Source organism: Gallinula chloropus (assembly GCF_964237585.1).
Source record: "Gallinula chloropus genome assembly, contig: HAP1_SCAFFOLD_220, whole genome shotgun sequence".
NCBI lineage: Eukaryota > Metazoa > Chordata > Aves > Gruiformes > Rallidae > Gallinula > Gallinula chloropus.
Window position 1 is genome coordinate 85,183 of NW_028168487.1, and position 16,139 is coordinate 101,321.

The 16,139-nt window shown below is 51.7% G+C and overlaps 1 protein-coding gene across 1 annotated transcript; it reads right to left on the reverse strand.

Moving 5' to 3' along the window:
* Positions 1-1,262: 1,262 nt before the first annotated feature.
* LOC311204423 (scavenger receptor cysteine-rich domain-containing protein DMBT1-like) lies at positions 1,263-13,712 on the reverse strand (the record flags this gene model as incomplete). The annotated part of the gene is made up of 11 exons (XM_084280850.1): positions 1,263-1,273; positions 1,580-1,903; positions 2,425-2,748; positions 3,381-3,704; positions 4,698-5,021; positions 5,757-6,080; positions 7,213-7,536; positions 8,876-9,199; positions 10,363-10,686; positions 11,920-12,243; positions 13,631-13,712. 11 exons carry the CDS (start codon positions 13,710-13,712, stop codon positions 1,263-1,265), a joined length of 3,009 nt encoding a protein of 1,002 aa, XP_084136976.1.
* Between the last annotated feature and the right edge of the window lie 2,427 nt (positions 13,713-16,139).

Consider the following 16,139-nt stretch of genomic DNA (forward strand, 5'->3'; position numbering starts at 1 on the left):
CCTCAGAACAGACCAAGGGGAATTGCCCCCTCCCCACCACAAAGGGAACAGCTCACCTCCTCCTCCTCCACTTTCCCCACAGACCACTCTACAAGTGGACAGATTCCCATCTCAGGGATGCCCAACCAAGACTCAGCTCCCACCATGGATTCTTTTCCCTTGGTGATGTGTTGCTCTCCAAACAGCCACGTGCTCTGTGCCTGTCAGCACAGGGCAACCACCTCAACTGAGAGCAGAGGTCGGTCTTCAACTCAGCACTGAGTGTCTCCAAACGAGCTGACCAGCTCCATCTAGCTTCATGGGAAGCACAGGTGACTGGTTTCTCCCCCACACCTACCAGCCAGACCAGTTCACCCCATCCCAAAGCAGGTCTGAAGCACCTCGTAGCATCGTGCTGGTGGAAGGTTGCCCTAGTTGAGGGTGGATTTAGGGAGGGTGAAGCTGGTGGTGGTCTGACCGTGGTGCAGAGCATCATGAAGACAATCAGAACAAGGAGTTCAAGCACACACACCCACGTCCACTTTCTGTTTCTACTTTCTTTTCTCTTAAGCAGAAGGTGAGAAGAGGAGCAGGGATGGTTTAAGGCTTGGAGGGAACATCCCAGAGGGGCACAAGGTTCATCCTGTCTTTCTTATGAGGGGGGAAAACTATGTGAGGGCTTCACTGCAGTAACTGGATGCTTCTGGTGGGGAGGGAACTGGCTACTCAAGGCTGTCCAAGCCCACACAGCAAGAGCCAGATGTTTCTACACCTTATCCATAAAGGAACTTACATGGAGTAGAGACAACATGAGCAGGAGAGGAGGAACTGTCATGGGAGCTGTGTGATGGCTTGGGCAGGGAAGGTATAAGATGTTCCAACGATCCAGGTGCCCAACAGTGTTCTCCACATTCTCCACCCCTGAGGGGAGATGTCTGGAAGCTTGGAGGGAACTGTGGGACCATGTGCAGGCATCCACAGAGGAACCCAAACCAGATACATCACCCCAAGCTGCTTTTTACAGCCAGGGGGGTGAGAGTCGTGACTCAGAGGTGACTCTAGACCGCCTAACCCCACACAAAGACCTCCCTCTCCATTAGCTGAACAGTTTCCCAGGGCAGGGGTGCCCCTGAATTGGGCACCTCAGTTGGGTGTCAGGCCTGAGCTGCTCACTTCTCTACTCCATGCTTTTTGGACTTCAGAAATCACTTTTCTTTGGGTTAAATGAATTGTGTTGGCTGGAAATATCATCTCTCTTCTCCACTCTGGAAGATCCATGAGGTTTAGATCCCACCTGGAAGAAAAAGACATGCCACTCAGACCTGTAGAAGCAACCTGATGAGCCCCTGGGAGTCACTAGGGTTTGTAGAGTACTTAGTGATAGTTTTAATAGGCAAATGGGCAACATGTCACATGGAGGGATGGGAATCATCCCTAGAAGCTCCAAACAAACCCAAGCTCCAACTCCACACCTCCAATGTCATCCCAAAGCATTTGTCTAAGACAAGATAGACTGAGAAAGAGCCACCAGCCCCCACATCCAGCCTAGGAGCTTACTATGGGCTAACACCTGGTAGGATGGGATGTGGATGGAGGTTACCTGAGCATATGATGCTTGCATCTTCTCCGTGGTTGCAGTTATGGACTCCCCAAGGCCTTGCCACACACTCAGAGAGGGATGCTTCTCCACCAGAGCACTTCACGTCATCCAGCCAGATACGGCCAAAGCCTCGCCCAAAATAAGCTGAACCAGGGGCAGCCAGGGCAGCCCCACAGCCCAGCTGCTGGCACACCACTGCAGCATCGCTCAGGTCCCAGCTGTCATCACAGATTGTCCCCCACTGCTGGCTATGAAGCACCTCGACTCTCCCAGCGCAACGAGTGGGGCCGTTGGCCAGCCGGACCGGAGGCACTTCTGGGCTACCTGGGCAAAGAGCAACCCAAACAACATGAGCTCACACTGGCACCCTGCACCTGAACCCTTCTGAGATGTTGTAGGGGACGAGTGCTGAGCAGGGTGTCCTCCTGGATGAGAACCAGATGGCTAAAAAAGAACATTTCAGGTGTCTTCATGTAGACTCAGCGGTGACTCTGCTGGTGGTGACACCACAAGACGGCACCTCCAGCAGGAATGGGACACTTCTGGGACCTGTCCAGCCCTGGAAAAGCTCTTGGAGCCTTCAGAAGCTGAGCTATGGAAAGCAAACCTTGATCCAGGTATCAGGCTGGTGGTAACTGTCATTCTGGCTCAGTGGTGACTGCTGACCATGGCCAGGGGTGGGAGTGTTGTATAAACCCCACCAAAAACATGTTTACACATTAGAGGTGGTTAATAGCACACACTAGGAGCACCATGAGCTCAGAGATGATCTTCCATTGAGGGAGAACAGGTTTTCCAGCCCCTTTCACCCCCACCACAAAGATTCAGACACAGCCAGGGGTTACCTGAGCAGACCACAGCAGCATCTTCTCCATGCCTGCAGTTGTGGGTGCCCCAAGGCTCAGCCCTGCACTCAGAGAGGGCAGCTTCCTTCCCCAAGCAGTTCACGTTGTCCAGCCAGATGGGACCAGAGCCTTGCCCAAAATGAGCTGAACCCGGGGCTGACAGTGCTGCCCCACAGCCCAGCTGCCTGCACACGATGCTGGCTTCAGCTGCACCCCAGCCATCATCACACACGCTTCCCCACTGCTGCTCATGAAACACCTCGACTCTCCCGGCGCAGCGATTGGGGCCGTTCACCAGCCGGATGGGAGCTGGTTCTGCAACACCTGGATGGGTGAAAACACGGTTGCAAAGGGTCTGAGGAGCTCTGCAGAGACTGCAAAACCTCCTCCTCTTGTGCCAAACAACCCCCCTGTGGACGTGGATGTTGATCACCAGAACGTGTGAGCTTTGCTACCTGGATGCTACAAGCTGCGGATATTGCCGGTGCCATCACTGGCTACACAGCAATTCCATCTCCTGCAGAGGTCAGGGATGGCCAGGGCAGCCTGTCCCCCTTGATTTTCCTCCCCAAATTACCTCCCCAGGACTCTTCTCCAGACACTCTGACACAGGACACTCTGATTTAGAGTGGAGAGTGCCCATCAGAGAGCGGATGACATCCCACAATACCTGGACCTGCCTTCTCTCCACTTGGCCCACACTGCTGATGGGATCTCAGCTACCTAAATACACACTTTGGGGGCAGATTTGTCCTGCCTGGTTTCCAGCTGCTGCTCCAGAGAACCAGATCATCTATTGTGTTCCCCAGCACCACGCTGAGGATCCCATAAGAAACCTAAAATATATTCACTCCTCCCATGTCATGGACCCAATGTCCTCCCAGCATCATGGTAAAATGTGCCCCCCATCCCACAGAAAACCAGATTGCACCCTAAATTTCATGGCACAGCAGTACCTGAGCAGACTACACCAGCATCCTCTCCGTGGTGGCAGTTGTGGTCTCCCCAGGGCCGTGCCCGGCAAGAGGAGAGGGAGGTTTCATCCCCAGCGCAGCTCACATCATCCAGCCAAATTTCACCAGTTCCTCTTCCAAACTGAGCAGAGCTGTGGGCTGAGAGCGCTGCCCCACAGCCCAGCTGCCTGCACACCACCTGAGCATCAGCCAGGTCCCAGCTGTCGTCACAGACGGTTCCCCACTGCTGCTCATGAAACATCTCCACTCTCCCCGAGCAGGAATTCGAGCCGTTCACCAGCCGGATGGGGGTGGGTTCTGGAAGACCTGAACCAAAGAGGTAAGATGAGGTCTGGGGGTCTTTTTTTCCTGACAAACAGGTTCTTGCTGGTGACATCAACAAACCACAGGGACAGTGTGGAGAAAGAAGGGTTCAGTGATGGTGTTTGCCCTCAGCTTGCCCCAGAAGTCAAGGAAAGGTGCTGTCCAAAACCAGTGAGACATGGATGGGGCTCGTCCCCAAAATCTTGTCTTTGACAAGAAGGATGCTTGTGGACAGATGGTAAGAAACCCCACTGAGTAAGGGGAACATCATGAGCAAGAGAGACCTTCTTGGGGAGCGCTACAAGAAAACTGGGGTAGGATTCACCTCAGCAAGACTTTTTACAGAGAGAGTGGTGAGGGGCTGGAAGGGGCTGCCCAGAGAGGGGGTGGGTGCCCCGTCCCTGGGGGTGTTCAAGGCCAGGTTGGATGGGGCCCTGGGCACCCTTGTGTAGCTCCAGGGCTGGAGGTTGGTGTCCCTGCCTGTGGCAGGGGGGTTGGAGCTCTGTGATCCTTGGGGTCCCTTCCCACCCAGACCATTCTATGATCCTATAATTGTCTAGACCAGGGAGTGTATCTTGATTTTCCCAGTGTGATACGTTCACTGGGCTTGTCATGGTCAGCAGTAGAAGAGTCCAAGTGACTCGACGCCCTCTGTAACAGGGTGAATCACCCCAGCCCTGCATTGCCACCAGGTTTACTCCTTACTCATGTGGGAAGGAGTCCCAAATACATCTGCACAGCCAGCAGCAAGGTGGACTGCATTGGTCCATGGTGTCACGACTGGCTTTTGGATGCGAAGGAGAGGGAAACACAGATGGATTTGCCCCCCTCCCCCCGCCCCCCATCCCTCTTTGAAGCACTTTCTCTGTCCACTACTTTGGTTTTAGAGTTATAAGACATATAGAGGGTGTTTCAAGCACCCCTTCTTATGGGTCCCTTCCAACGTGAGATGTTCTGTGATAGCCCAAGAGCTGGGGTACCCCAGGTGAGACTTACCCAAGCACACGACACCAACATCTTCTCCGTGCTTACAGTTGTGGACTCCCCATGGGGAGGTCTCACACGTGGAGAGGGCACTTTCAGTCCCTGTGCAGTTTACATCATCCAGCCAGATAGGGCCAGACCCTTCTCCAAAATGAGCAGAGACTGGGATGGATAGGGCCCTCCCACAGCCCATCTGCTGGCAAACAACTTCAGCGTCGCTCAGATCCCAGCTGTCATCACACACTGTCCCCCACTGCTGGCCATAAAAGACTTCGACTCTCCCACTGCAACGATTGGGCCCGTTCGTTAACCTCAGTGGGGCTGTTCTTGGTGTGTCTGGGGGGAAATTAACAAGAAGAACTCGTTAAGTGGCCGTTTGGCTGATTAAGAATAAGGTGAAATATGCAGGAGCTCAATGACAGCAGGATGCAGCCTTTGGGTTCCCCAGTGTTGGGGCGTCTGCTCTGGTTGTTGTGTTCGGACTGAAGGGGATCATTGTCTGTGGACCATGTTCTGTGGTATGGGAGTAGGGAAGGAAAGGGAAGGGAAAGGAAAGGGGAAGGGAAAAGGAAAGGGGAAGGGAGAGGAGAGGAAAGAGGAGAGGAAAGAGGAGAGGACAGGGGGAAGGGAAGGGAAAAGGGAAAGGAAAAGGGGAGGGAAAAGGGAAAGGAAAAGGGGAGGGAAAAGGGGAGGGAAAAGGGGAGGGAAAAGGGGAGGGAAAAGGGGAGGGAAAAGGGGAGGGAAAAGGGGAGGGGGAAGGAAAGCGGGAAGGGGAGGGGAAAGGGGAGGGAAAAGGGGAGGGGAAAGGGGAAGGAAAAGGGGAGGGGGAAGGAAAGCAGGAAGGGGAGGGAAAAGGGGAGGGAAAAGGGGAGGGAAAAGGGGAGGGAAAAGGGGAGGGAAAAGGGGAGGGGAGGGAATTTTAACAGATCTCCACTGTGATGAAACACAGTTCACAACCCAGATTCAGAACACTTCAGATAGAGCCTGCTGCTGGGGGGAGGGTACATAATTACCCCTCTTGCTAATAGAAAACCTTCCCCATCATGCCAGTGGATGCAGAGGGGGGGTTACCTGAGCAGACCACAGCAGCATCTTCTCCATGCCTGCAGTTGTGGGACCCCCAAGGCTCAGCCCTGCACTCAGAGAGCGTCGCTTCCTTCCCCGAGCAGTTCACGTTGTCCAGCCAGATGGGGCCAGAGCCTTGCCCAAAATGAGCTGAACCCAGGGCTGACAGTGCTGCCCCACAGCCCAGCTGCCTGCACACGATGCTGGCTTCAGCTGCACCCCAGCCATCATCACACACGCTTCCCCACTGCTGCTCATGAAACACCTCGACTCTCCCGGCGCAGCGATTGGGGCCGTTCACCAGCCGGATGGGAGCTGGTTCTGCAACACCTGGATGGGTGAAAACACGGTTGCAAAGGGTCTGAGGAGCTCTGTAGAGACTGCAAAACCCCCTCCTTGTGACAGAACCACGAAATATTAGAGGTGGGAAGGGACCTCTGGAGACCATCTAGTCCATCACCCAGAGCAGGATCACCTCGAGCAGGTTACACAGGATCATACCCAGGCAGGTTTTGAATGTCTCCAGAGATGGAGACTACTCAATCTCTCTGGGCAGCCTGTCCCAGTGCTCTGCCACTCTCACAGTAAAGAAGGTTTTTCCTCATTTTTTTCCCAGTTTGTACCCACTGCCCCTTGTCCTGTCACTGGACACCACTGAGAAGAGCCTGGCCTCCTCCTTTAGACACCCACCCTTTAGGCATTTATAAGTATTAATCAGTATTAACCCCTCTCAGTTTTCTCTTCCCCAGGCTAAACAGACCCAGCTCTCTCAGCCTTCCCTCATACAAGAAGATCCTCCAGTCCACTCATCACTTTTGAACCCTCTTTGACCTCCCTCACTTTGGATCCACAATCACAGGATCACAGAATCATAGGGGTTGGAAGGGACCTCGAGATCACTGAATCCAAACCCACCCTGCCATGGGCATTCACTAGCCCAAGTTGCCCAAAGCCCCATCTAACCTGGACTTGAACACTTCCAGTGATGGGGCTTCCACAGCCTCTCTGGACACCCTGTTTCAGTGTCTCACCACTCTCATAGTACAGAATTTCTTCCACTGTCCAATAGAAACCCACCCTCTTTCAGCTGGAAGCCTCTGCCCCTTGTCCTATCACTACAGCCCCTGGTGAACAGCCCCTCTCCCACTTTCCTCTCAGTATAATCAGGTCTCTTTCTCTTCTCCAGGCTGAACAAGCCCAACTCTCTCAGATTGTCTCCATAGGAGGGGTGCTCCAGCCCCCTGATCATCTTTGTAGCCTCCTCTGGTCTTGCTCCAGCATCTCTATGTCTTTCCTATACTGGGGACCCCAAATCTGGACTCCAGGTGGGGTCTCACCAGAGCAGAGCAGAGGGGCAGAATCCCTTCCCTCAGCCTGCTGGCCACATGGTTCTTGATGCAGCCCAGGACATGGTTGGCCATCCCCTGTACCCCCCAAACTTCACGATGTGCTTTACTGGTACCTGAGCAGACCACACCAGCATCCTCTCCATGGTGGCAGTTGTGGTCTCCCCAGGACCGTGCCCGACACTCAGTGAGGGAAGTTTCATTCCCCACACAGCTCACATCATCCAGCCAAATTCTGCCAGTTCCTGTTCCAAACCCATCAGAGCTGTGGGCTGAGAGCGCTGCCCCACAGCCCAGCTGCCTGCACACCACCTGAGCATCGGCCAGGTCCCAGTTGTCATCACAGATGGTTCCCCACTGCTGCTCATGAAACACTTCCACTCTCCCAGAGCAGCTGCTGGAACCGTTCACCAGGCGGACTGGAAGCAGCTCAGCAAACCCTGTGTGGGGAAATAATGAAGACTTCAGTTCTCTGTGGTGTTTTGGTCTGGGCCTGGATTGCAACAGCCTCCTTAGCTCAGCAGACCCTTGCACCAACTTCAGTCCCTTAGAGAAACTGGTCTCCAGTTGACTTGGCCCTACAAGACTTGTCCCTACAAGACTTGGGCCTGCAAGACCTGGCCCTACAAGACTTGGCCCTACAATACTTGTCCCTACAAGACTTGTCCCTACAAGACTTGGTCCTGCAAGACCTGGCCCTGCAAGACCTGACCCTGCAAGACTTGTCCTTAGAAGACTTGTCCCTACAAGACTTGTCCCTAAAAGACTTGTCCCTAAAAGACTTGTCCTTACAAGACTTGGCCCTACAAGACTTGTCCTTACAAAAATTGTCCTTACAAGACTTCTCCTTACAAGACTTGGCCCTGCAAGACTTGTCCTTACAAAACTTGTCCCTACAAGACTTGTCCTTACAAGACTTGTCCCTACAAGACTTGGCCCTGCAAGACTTGTCCTTACAAAACTTGTCCCTACAAGACTTGTCCTTACAAGACTTGTCCCTACAAGACTTGGCCCTGCAAGACTTGTCCTTACAAAACTTGTCCTTACAAGACTTGGCCCTACAAGACTTGTCCCTGCAAGACTTGGTCCTGCAAGACTTCTCCTTACAAGACCTGGTCCTGCAAGACTTGGCCTTATAAGACTTGGCCCTACAAGACTTGGCCCTACAAGACTTGGCCCTACAAGACTTGTCCCTACAAGACTTGGTCCTGCAAGACTTGGCCTTATAAGACTTGGCCCTACAAGACTTGGCCCTACAAGACTTGGCCCTACAAGACTTGGCCCTACAAGACTTGGTCTTAAAACCAGCCAGGTCTGTTTGAACCTCTATCTCACTAGAACATGGTAGTTGTGCCTACAACCTGTTGTTGTAGCAGAGCAGACTAGGGGGAGTAGCACTCTGGTGGCTAGCTGAGCTAGGACTAACCTTGGCCCAGGAGAACCAAGGTTGCCTTATGGTCTCACGGACTCTGAGCATCAGATTTTGGTAGCTCAGAAAGAATTGATGGAGGACTATGAATATCAGACACTGAGGTTTTCTAGCTCTGGTGTTGGTGAACATCAGATACCTGGTGCTGGGGACTACGACACAGGCCAGGCAAAGCTCAGTGGAGGTGCCTGTTGCCTTCACAGATGTCAGGACAACCCAGTTCTGAGGCATTCTGTCTCACTTGCTCTGGAAGACCTGTTTTGTGCTGAAGGACACATCCTTCAGGGTCTGCCTGAAAGGGTCCTCCCCAAACAGCTTCCCCCCCATGACACACCAGGAGTGATGGGTACCTGTACAAACCACACCAGCATCTTCTCCGTGCCCACAGTTATTGCTTCCCCAAGGACTGGCTCTGCACTGGGACACACCGGCTTCTGTCCCCGTGCAGTTGACATCATCAAGCCAAATGGGGCCAGATCCTTGCCCAAAGTAAGCCCCGTGCATGGGCGACAAGGCCTTCCCACAACCCAGCTGCCTGCACACCACTTCTGCCTCCAGCAGGCCCCAGCCATCGTCACACACAGTTCCCCAGCGCTGGCCGTGAAGCACTTCGACTCTCCCAGAGCAGTGGGTCGATCCACCCACCAACCGAAGTGGGGCTGGTTCTGCAAACCCTACAGAGAAGAAGAGAGAAGGATAAAGACATCAGGAAAGTACCCAGTGCAGAGTCTGGTGTATCCATCCTCCACCTGGGGATGAACTGAGGGTGTCTCCCACTTTGCCATGGGAAAACATTGGATTTCTCAATATTTTAAGCCCCTACATACTTTTCATAACTCCATTCATGGCTACAGAGGAAAGACCCCCCCCAGGTAGAACCTCATTTCAGGTGGAAACCAACACTGCTTCTTCCAGTGTTGTCCCAGCAATCAGCCTATTCATAATCACTGCCCACCAGCAAATGCCTAATGGTACACCAGTTGGGATATGCTGCTTCTTGCTTGACCAGAACGTTGGTGAACTGGGAAGGAGTGGGTTGCTCTGGGAATGATGAAAGGAAGCTTGAAGATGTGTAACCTTGGGGCTCCAATGATGTGGGAGGACCTGTTGCTAATACTCAAGGAGGGACAAGGCAGGCAAAGGGAAGAGCATCACTTAATGCTAGAGCTTTTGGGAATCTCCAGAAGGAACTACAGCATGAGGGAACCTCAGAAGGAACAACATCTACCAGCATGAGAGTGGGATGGCAGGGCTGCCAAAGTACCTGCTCCTTGCTGTGAGAGAAGATGCTCTGCCAAGGCATCTTCTGGCCATGTGGTGAGAGAGGATGCTCTACCAAAGCATCTGCTGGCCATGTGGTAAGAGAAGATGCTCTACCAAGGTATCTTCTGGCCATGTGGTAAGGGAAGATGCTCTACCAAGGCATCTACTGGCCATGTGGTGAGAGGGGATGCTCTACTAAGGCATCTTCTGGCCATGTGGTGAGAGAGGATGCTCTACCAAGGCATCTTCTGGCCATGTGGTGAAAGAGAATGCTCTACCAAGGCATCTTCTGGCCATGTGGTGAGAGGGGATGCTCTACCAAGGCATCTACTGGCCATGTGCTGTAGTGTGGAGACCCCTACAAATAGTTCCTACACCACCACTACCTTTTACCACTCCACTGGCTCATGTGGTGGTGGGAAGGGGCAAGACCATTAGAGGTCTTAACAGTATGAATCACTCTTATCTCAGCTTGGCTGTTGGGGTCAGCGCTGCTCCAAAGGGAAAAGGGGCCTCCTACAGCACCCCCAGCACATCTCCACACCCCACAAACCCCACTCAGAGTGGGATTTACCTGAGCACACCACACCAGCATCTTCTCCATGGGTACAGTCATGGCTCCCCCAAGGTTTTGCACTGCATTCAGAGAGGGCAGCTTCAGTTCCTTCACAAGCCACATCTTCAAGCCAGATGGGGTCAGTCCCTCTCCCAAAGTAAGCTGAGGAAGGTGCAGATAGAGCCATCCCACAGCCCAGCTGCTGGCAAACAACCTCAGCATCAACTATATCCCAGTTGTCATCACAGATGGTTCCCCACTGCTGGCCATAAAGCACCTCCACTCTTCCATCACAGCGACTCGAGCCGTTCACCAATCGCAACTTAAATGGCTTTGTAAGTTCTGCATTAAAAAAAAAGAAAGACACCAAAAAAAAAAGCCCCAAATTAAACCAAAACCAAACCCACGATCAGGGATTGCACGTGGAAAGACCACATAGACATCAAAGCCAAGGAGACACCTCCACTAGCACTGCCCAGGACTTGACAAGGTGAAGGTTGGTGACTAACAAGTTCTGTATCTTCCTCTGTGGTTCCAGAGCTGAGAATCAGAGGGATGAGTATCATAGATTGGGAATCCCTCATGAACCCCCTGTGATGTTACTCCAGGGATGGGTGCTGGCTACAGGTGAAGACACCCAGGTGTCTTCTAGACCTGTTGGTGTCTTCCTGTGAGGTGGGTGTTGAAATTCTTGTCAGTTATACATCTGTGGAGCGACTCAGCTGTCCCAATATCTATTCAGCTGTCCAAATAAACATCCATATAGGGAATTAACTCCATCCTTGCAACAGGAAGTCCCCAGGTCTAAGTGGTGATGTTGGCTTTTAGGCAGAGATGTTGGATCTTAACATGGAGCTGAATCCTGCTCCAGATTCTACTAGGGGAGTGTACATGTGGGCATTTGGCTTGTTGTTCAGTGCTGAGTGGAGCAGTGTGTTGGAAAGACTGACCTGGAAGTGGCCAATGAGCAGTCTGTCAGCATCCCAATCCCCTTTCTACCTCCTGGTGACCACAGCCCCCCAGATGAAGGTGTGCTCCCCAGTTAACCATGACGTAGGGCGCACCTTCAAGCCTTCCCCACCCAGCTCCTGGATCTCAGCACTCTTTAGATATCCCAATTGTCTCACAGACAAGTCACCCACCACTGAATTTCTCACCCTGGTCCCAGTCTGGGGAATAAACACATCCACCAGGAGAGAGCGTTGTCACAAAGAGCAGATGGAAGGAGGCCACGTTAATGTCAACTTCCCTGACATATTTCAGCCACAATGACATAAGGATAATGTGGATCAAGGGAAAAAGCCCAACCTATCACAATCTCTCTTCTTGCCCCAGCAGAGAACAAGCACAAACACCACCACCCATGCTGTTTAACTGGTACAGCTGAGCTGGATGATGTTGTCCTTGGCATGGCACAGGTCAATATCCTGGGTGCTGAGGCCAACACTGACAGAGACATAAAGTTTTCCAAACAGGCTTAAAGAACCACCCTCTAAACATCACAGCCTCAAAAAACCACCCTTAAACTTCACAGTCCTTTGGTGTCACACAGGAAGGGGTGTAAAATTGAGTTACCTGAGCACACAACACCTGCATCTTCTCCATGGTGGCAGTTATGCTCTCCCCAGGGTCTGGTCCTACAGGCAGAAAGGTCAGCTTCTGCACCAGTGCAGTTCATGTCATCCAGCCAGATAGAACCAGTTCCTTCACCAAAATGAGCCGAGCCAGGGGCTGAGAGTGCTTCCCCACAGTCCAGCTGCCTGCACACGACCGTGGCATCGGAGAGATCCCAGCTGTCATCACACACAGTCCCCCACTGCTGCTTCCAGAGCACCTCGAGGCGCCCCGCACAGCGGTTGGGGCCACTCGCAAGTCTGATGGGAGCTGAGTTGGCAGCACCTGGATCCCAACACAAGCCAAGGTGGAGAAATGGGTGTGAGCCAAGGTGATAGCAGAGAATGTAGCATCTTGGTCTTGCAGGAATAATGCCATTTTTGGGTCTGTCTGGGGGAAAATGCTGACCACTTTTATTTTCCTTCATCAGGAACATGAGAAGAAAATCGTGCTGGTTAATTAGTAGTGTTAATTTCTTGTATAGGCAGTGTTAGGGTATCTAACCCATCTTTAGAAGTAGCTGCAAGCTCTTAGGCATCTAGCACAGTTCTGATCATGGGGTTCCTACTAATATGTCCCTCTCAGACACATTCCAGATGTTTAAAACCTTGGATGAGAACAAATCATCTCATGTTCCAGCCATGGAACAGTCCCAACACACCACATGGTGTAGGAGAGCTCTGCACCACAGAAACCCTAGACTCCACCACAGTCAGGAATATGAGAGAAAGACCTCAGATCATCATCCTTTGGGAGATGGAGGTCCCAGAGTAAGTGCCTCTGCACAAGTTGGACTGCTGTAGCACCACGGGTCCTGGATCATCCCTCCCCATCCTCTCTGCACCACTCCCTGATGTTCTGTTTCTCAGAACTCTGATGTCCAGTGCTCACTCACTTGGTGCCATGTGGAGCAGGGTTTTTTTGCCAAAATATAAGTTTCTAGTGTCATTTGTGGACCTGCACCCTCCAGATCAGCAGTTGGAGAACTTAGGACAACTCAAATGGCTGTAGACACCTTCACTGGGGCAACTACCTGCAGTGATGGGGTGGAACTCACCTCCCAGCTGCTGTGCTAAACAACTGGACTCCCATAAAATGGGGAAAAGAAGGTATTTCCAATTAATATCCATCTTATAATAAGGGAGGAGGACTTGAGGTACAGGATGTCCTCTTTCTCTTTATGGGGCTAAGGAAAATCCAGGCTGCTGTTGGGATCTAAGCCAGGCAGAGGATGCCAAAGTTCCCTCCTTTATCAGACAGGCCCTGTCCGATGCTTAAGCTGTGAATACAGCCTAAGACTGTGACTCTGGGGTGGAGGAAAAGAGCAGGACTACACAACTCAATCAAAGGAAGCTCTGTCTGGCTTGCATTTGTTTGCTCCCTGGGCTTGACTCTGTATGTTTGCATTGCTAATGCCTCTAAATCTCTACATGGGCTTCAGAAGCCCAATGATCATCTCCACTACTGTCTTCTTTTGTCTCAGAAATGTCAAGTCCTTTTCCAGTGCCAGGAGTTAAACCCCAGGCTCCCAGGACCTTCAGTCCTTTATTCCAGCCCCCGAACCCATTGCCTTGCTAGGACTAGGAATATGAGAGGGATCAATCCACCATGATTCCCATTTATCAGGCAGGAGCTACAACCCCATTCTCCAGGAGCAAAGGAGAAAACTTACCCCAAAGCCACACCAAGAGGAAGACCATCGTTTCCATTCTGGTTCCAGCAAAGGCAGCCAAGCTCCCACCATGGACATCCATGGGTAGGGTATTTCGTGGTATTCCCATGGTAGCAGCAGAGACCTTGTACATCCAGGCTTGGTGGATGGAGTAGAGCAGGAAGATGGTGCTTGTAGGAGAAGACAAGGAGTCAGTGACCGGCTGGGGAGGCAGCAGAGGAGATAGTAACGTTACCAAAAATCATAACCAAGAAAACCTTCTAAACCCAGTGATAGAGAGAGGAGATGGGTTTATTGCAGTGCTAGGGGCATGGAGGAGCTTTCCTCCTCACATGCACCCTGAGGACTCAGAGGCACGCTTGTTATATACCTTAAAGTATAAATATTCATGTGACTGCTGAGCAAGGCCCACCCATTTCTGGGGAATCTAATGCACATGTAAATAGGTTGTGAAACTGTGGCAGCCAGGAGTGGAAACGCCTTGAGAAATCGTTCACAGTTTGGCATGAGGACTTGACTTACTCTGACCACACAAAGTCAGGACTCAGCCCATTGCCCAGAGGGTTCTTGACCTCAGTCAGTCAAGCTTGGGGCTGGGACCACTTCACTGGGGAGCCTGTTCCAGTGCCCCACCACCTTCTCTTTAATCTCTGGTGTCAAAACAATCATCAGATCTGCCAAAAAAACTACCTCAGGCTGCTCAGAAAGTGTTTAGAAGGGGGGAGAAAGGGAAACCAACCCCTCTCCTCACCTAGGCTTTGCTTGGCCACTGTCAGGCCTGCCTGCTCATGGGCCTCTGGTCACAGCCCATAATGTCTTCTGCTTGTCCTGCTGGGCTGGAGTCCTTTGTTCCCACCTGGGAGTCCTGTCATGGGTGCTTGACCCCTCTGCTGTCTCTTTCAAGCCCTTTTGCTGGACAAGCTCCTCCATTCGTGGCTGTTGGTGGCACAGCTCAGGCTGACCCACGTATTTAGGGCGGTGAGGCACTACCACAGGTTGCCCAGAGAAGTCAGGGATGCTCCCAGAAGGAAGCTGTGTGATACAACCAGTAGCAACGGTGACCTTTGATCAGCATCCAACTCAAGCATTGCCTGGAAAATCGGAGGGCAGCTTCTGGAACAAGAAAAGACCCCAACAAAACACCCTTTTCATTAGGAACAAGTGGCTCTAAATTTACTTCCCTGAAGTCTTTAGCTGTCTTAAATCAGGCTCTGGTAAACTGATGGGGAAGACTTGTTCTGCAACCTTGACACTTGGAAGCATTAAATGGTTCCTGAAAGTTTTAAGTTCCGTAGTGGGATTGTCCAAGTAGCTTGGAGTAGTCATGAACTTGTTTACAGAGCTTGGCTTTGCACACAGCAAGGGCTTTTGTCAGTGCAAAGTTCTTGACCCTTCCTATTAAGACCTCATGTTCTATTGCACGCTCTCGTTTTGTTTGACATCAGACCCTGCAAACATTACATCCTTCAGGCCAAGTAGGAAAGGATTGTCTCTGTAAACAGCAGGTTGAAAGGGTGATGAAAGGCACAGGAACTGATCATCAGAACTCCTGGCTCTTTGAGGTATATGCTGTTTGCTGATGGCTAGATAAGGCCGTCTTCTGCCTGAAGCAAGGCAACCCTACAGTTTTGCCAAGGTCTAACAATGGCCCAGCTCTTAACGACTTGTTTAAGTTTGGTATCAGGAGTTACAACCTTGTTTTTCTTTCCTTTAGGCTCGTTTGCTTTTTCATCTGTAAATATTTGTTGAGTGATATTTTTTCATCCAGGTTTTGGTGGCTGACATCTTCTACGTTCAGGTGTCATCATCTTATGTCACAAAAAATAGGGATAAATCACCACGCAGGCAAAATCCTTGTGTTAATAGATGATCTTCTCTTCCACTGGAGGGACAAATCACTTATATTTTAAGTTTAAGACTTTTAAAAGGTCTCTAGTACACATTAATAATGTCAATTCATGGGTTGAGTTCTAACTTCAAATACACAACTTTGAATTGCTTCATCAATTAACTCCAGTTCCAACCCTCTGCCACGGGCAGGGAGTCCCCCCACTAACCCAGGGTGCCCCTTCCAGACTCCTAAGACACCCCCCAGGACCCCCCGGACCCCTGAGACCTGCCCAGGACCCCCAGACTGCCCACTCCAAGACCCTGCAGACCGCTCAGACCCCCCCAGACCCTCCTCCCTCCACCACCTCCCCACCTCGCCCCGGCCTGACCTGACCTGGGCATTCTGTAAGCCTTTTGGGGCATGGCTGAGGCAAACATCAAATAGCTACTAGGATGGTAAGAACAATGACATTTTTACACAGAATCCCAAGGTTGGAAAAGACCTTTAAGACCATCAAGGTCAGTAACAGCCATTAGTTTCCCCACTAATTACTCTCCTTTTAGATTAGCTGTAATTAATCACCTGGATGGGAACCTGTGCAGTCTGCTTTAGCAGGAGGGTTGGACTAGGTCATCTTCAGAGGTACCTTTCAACCCCTTCCATTCTCTGATTCTGTGG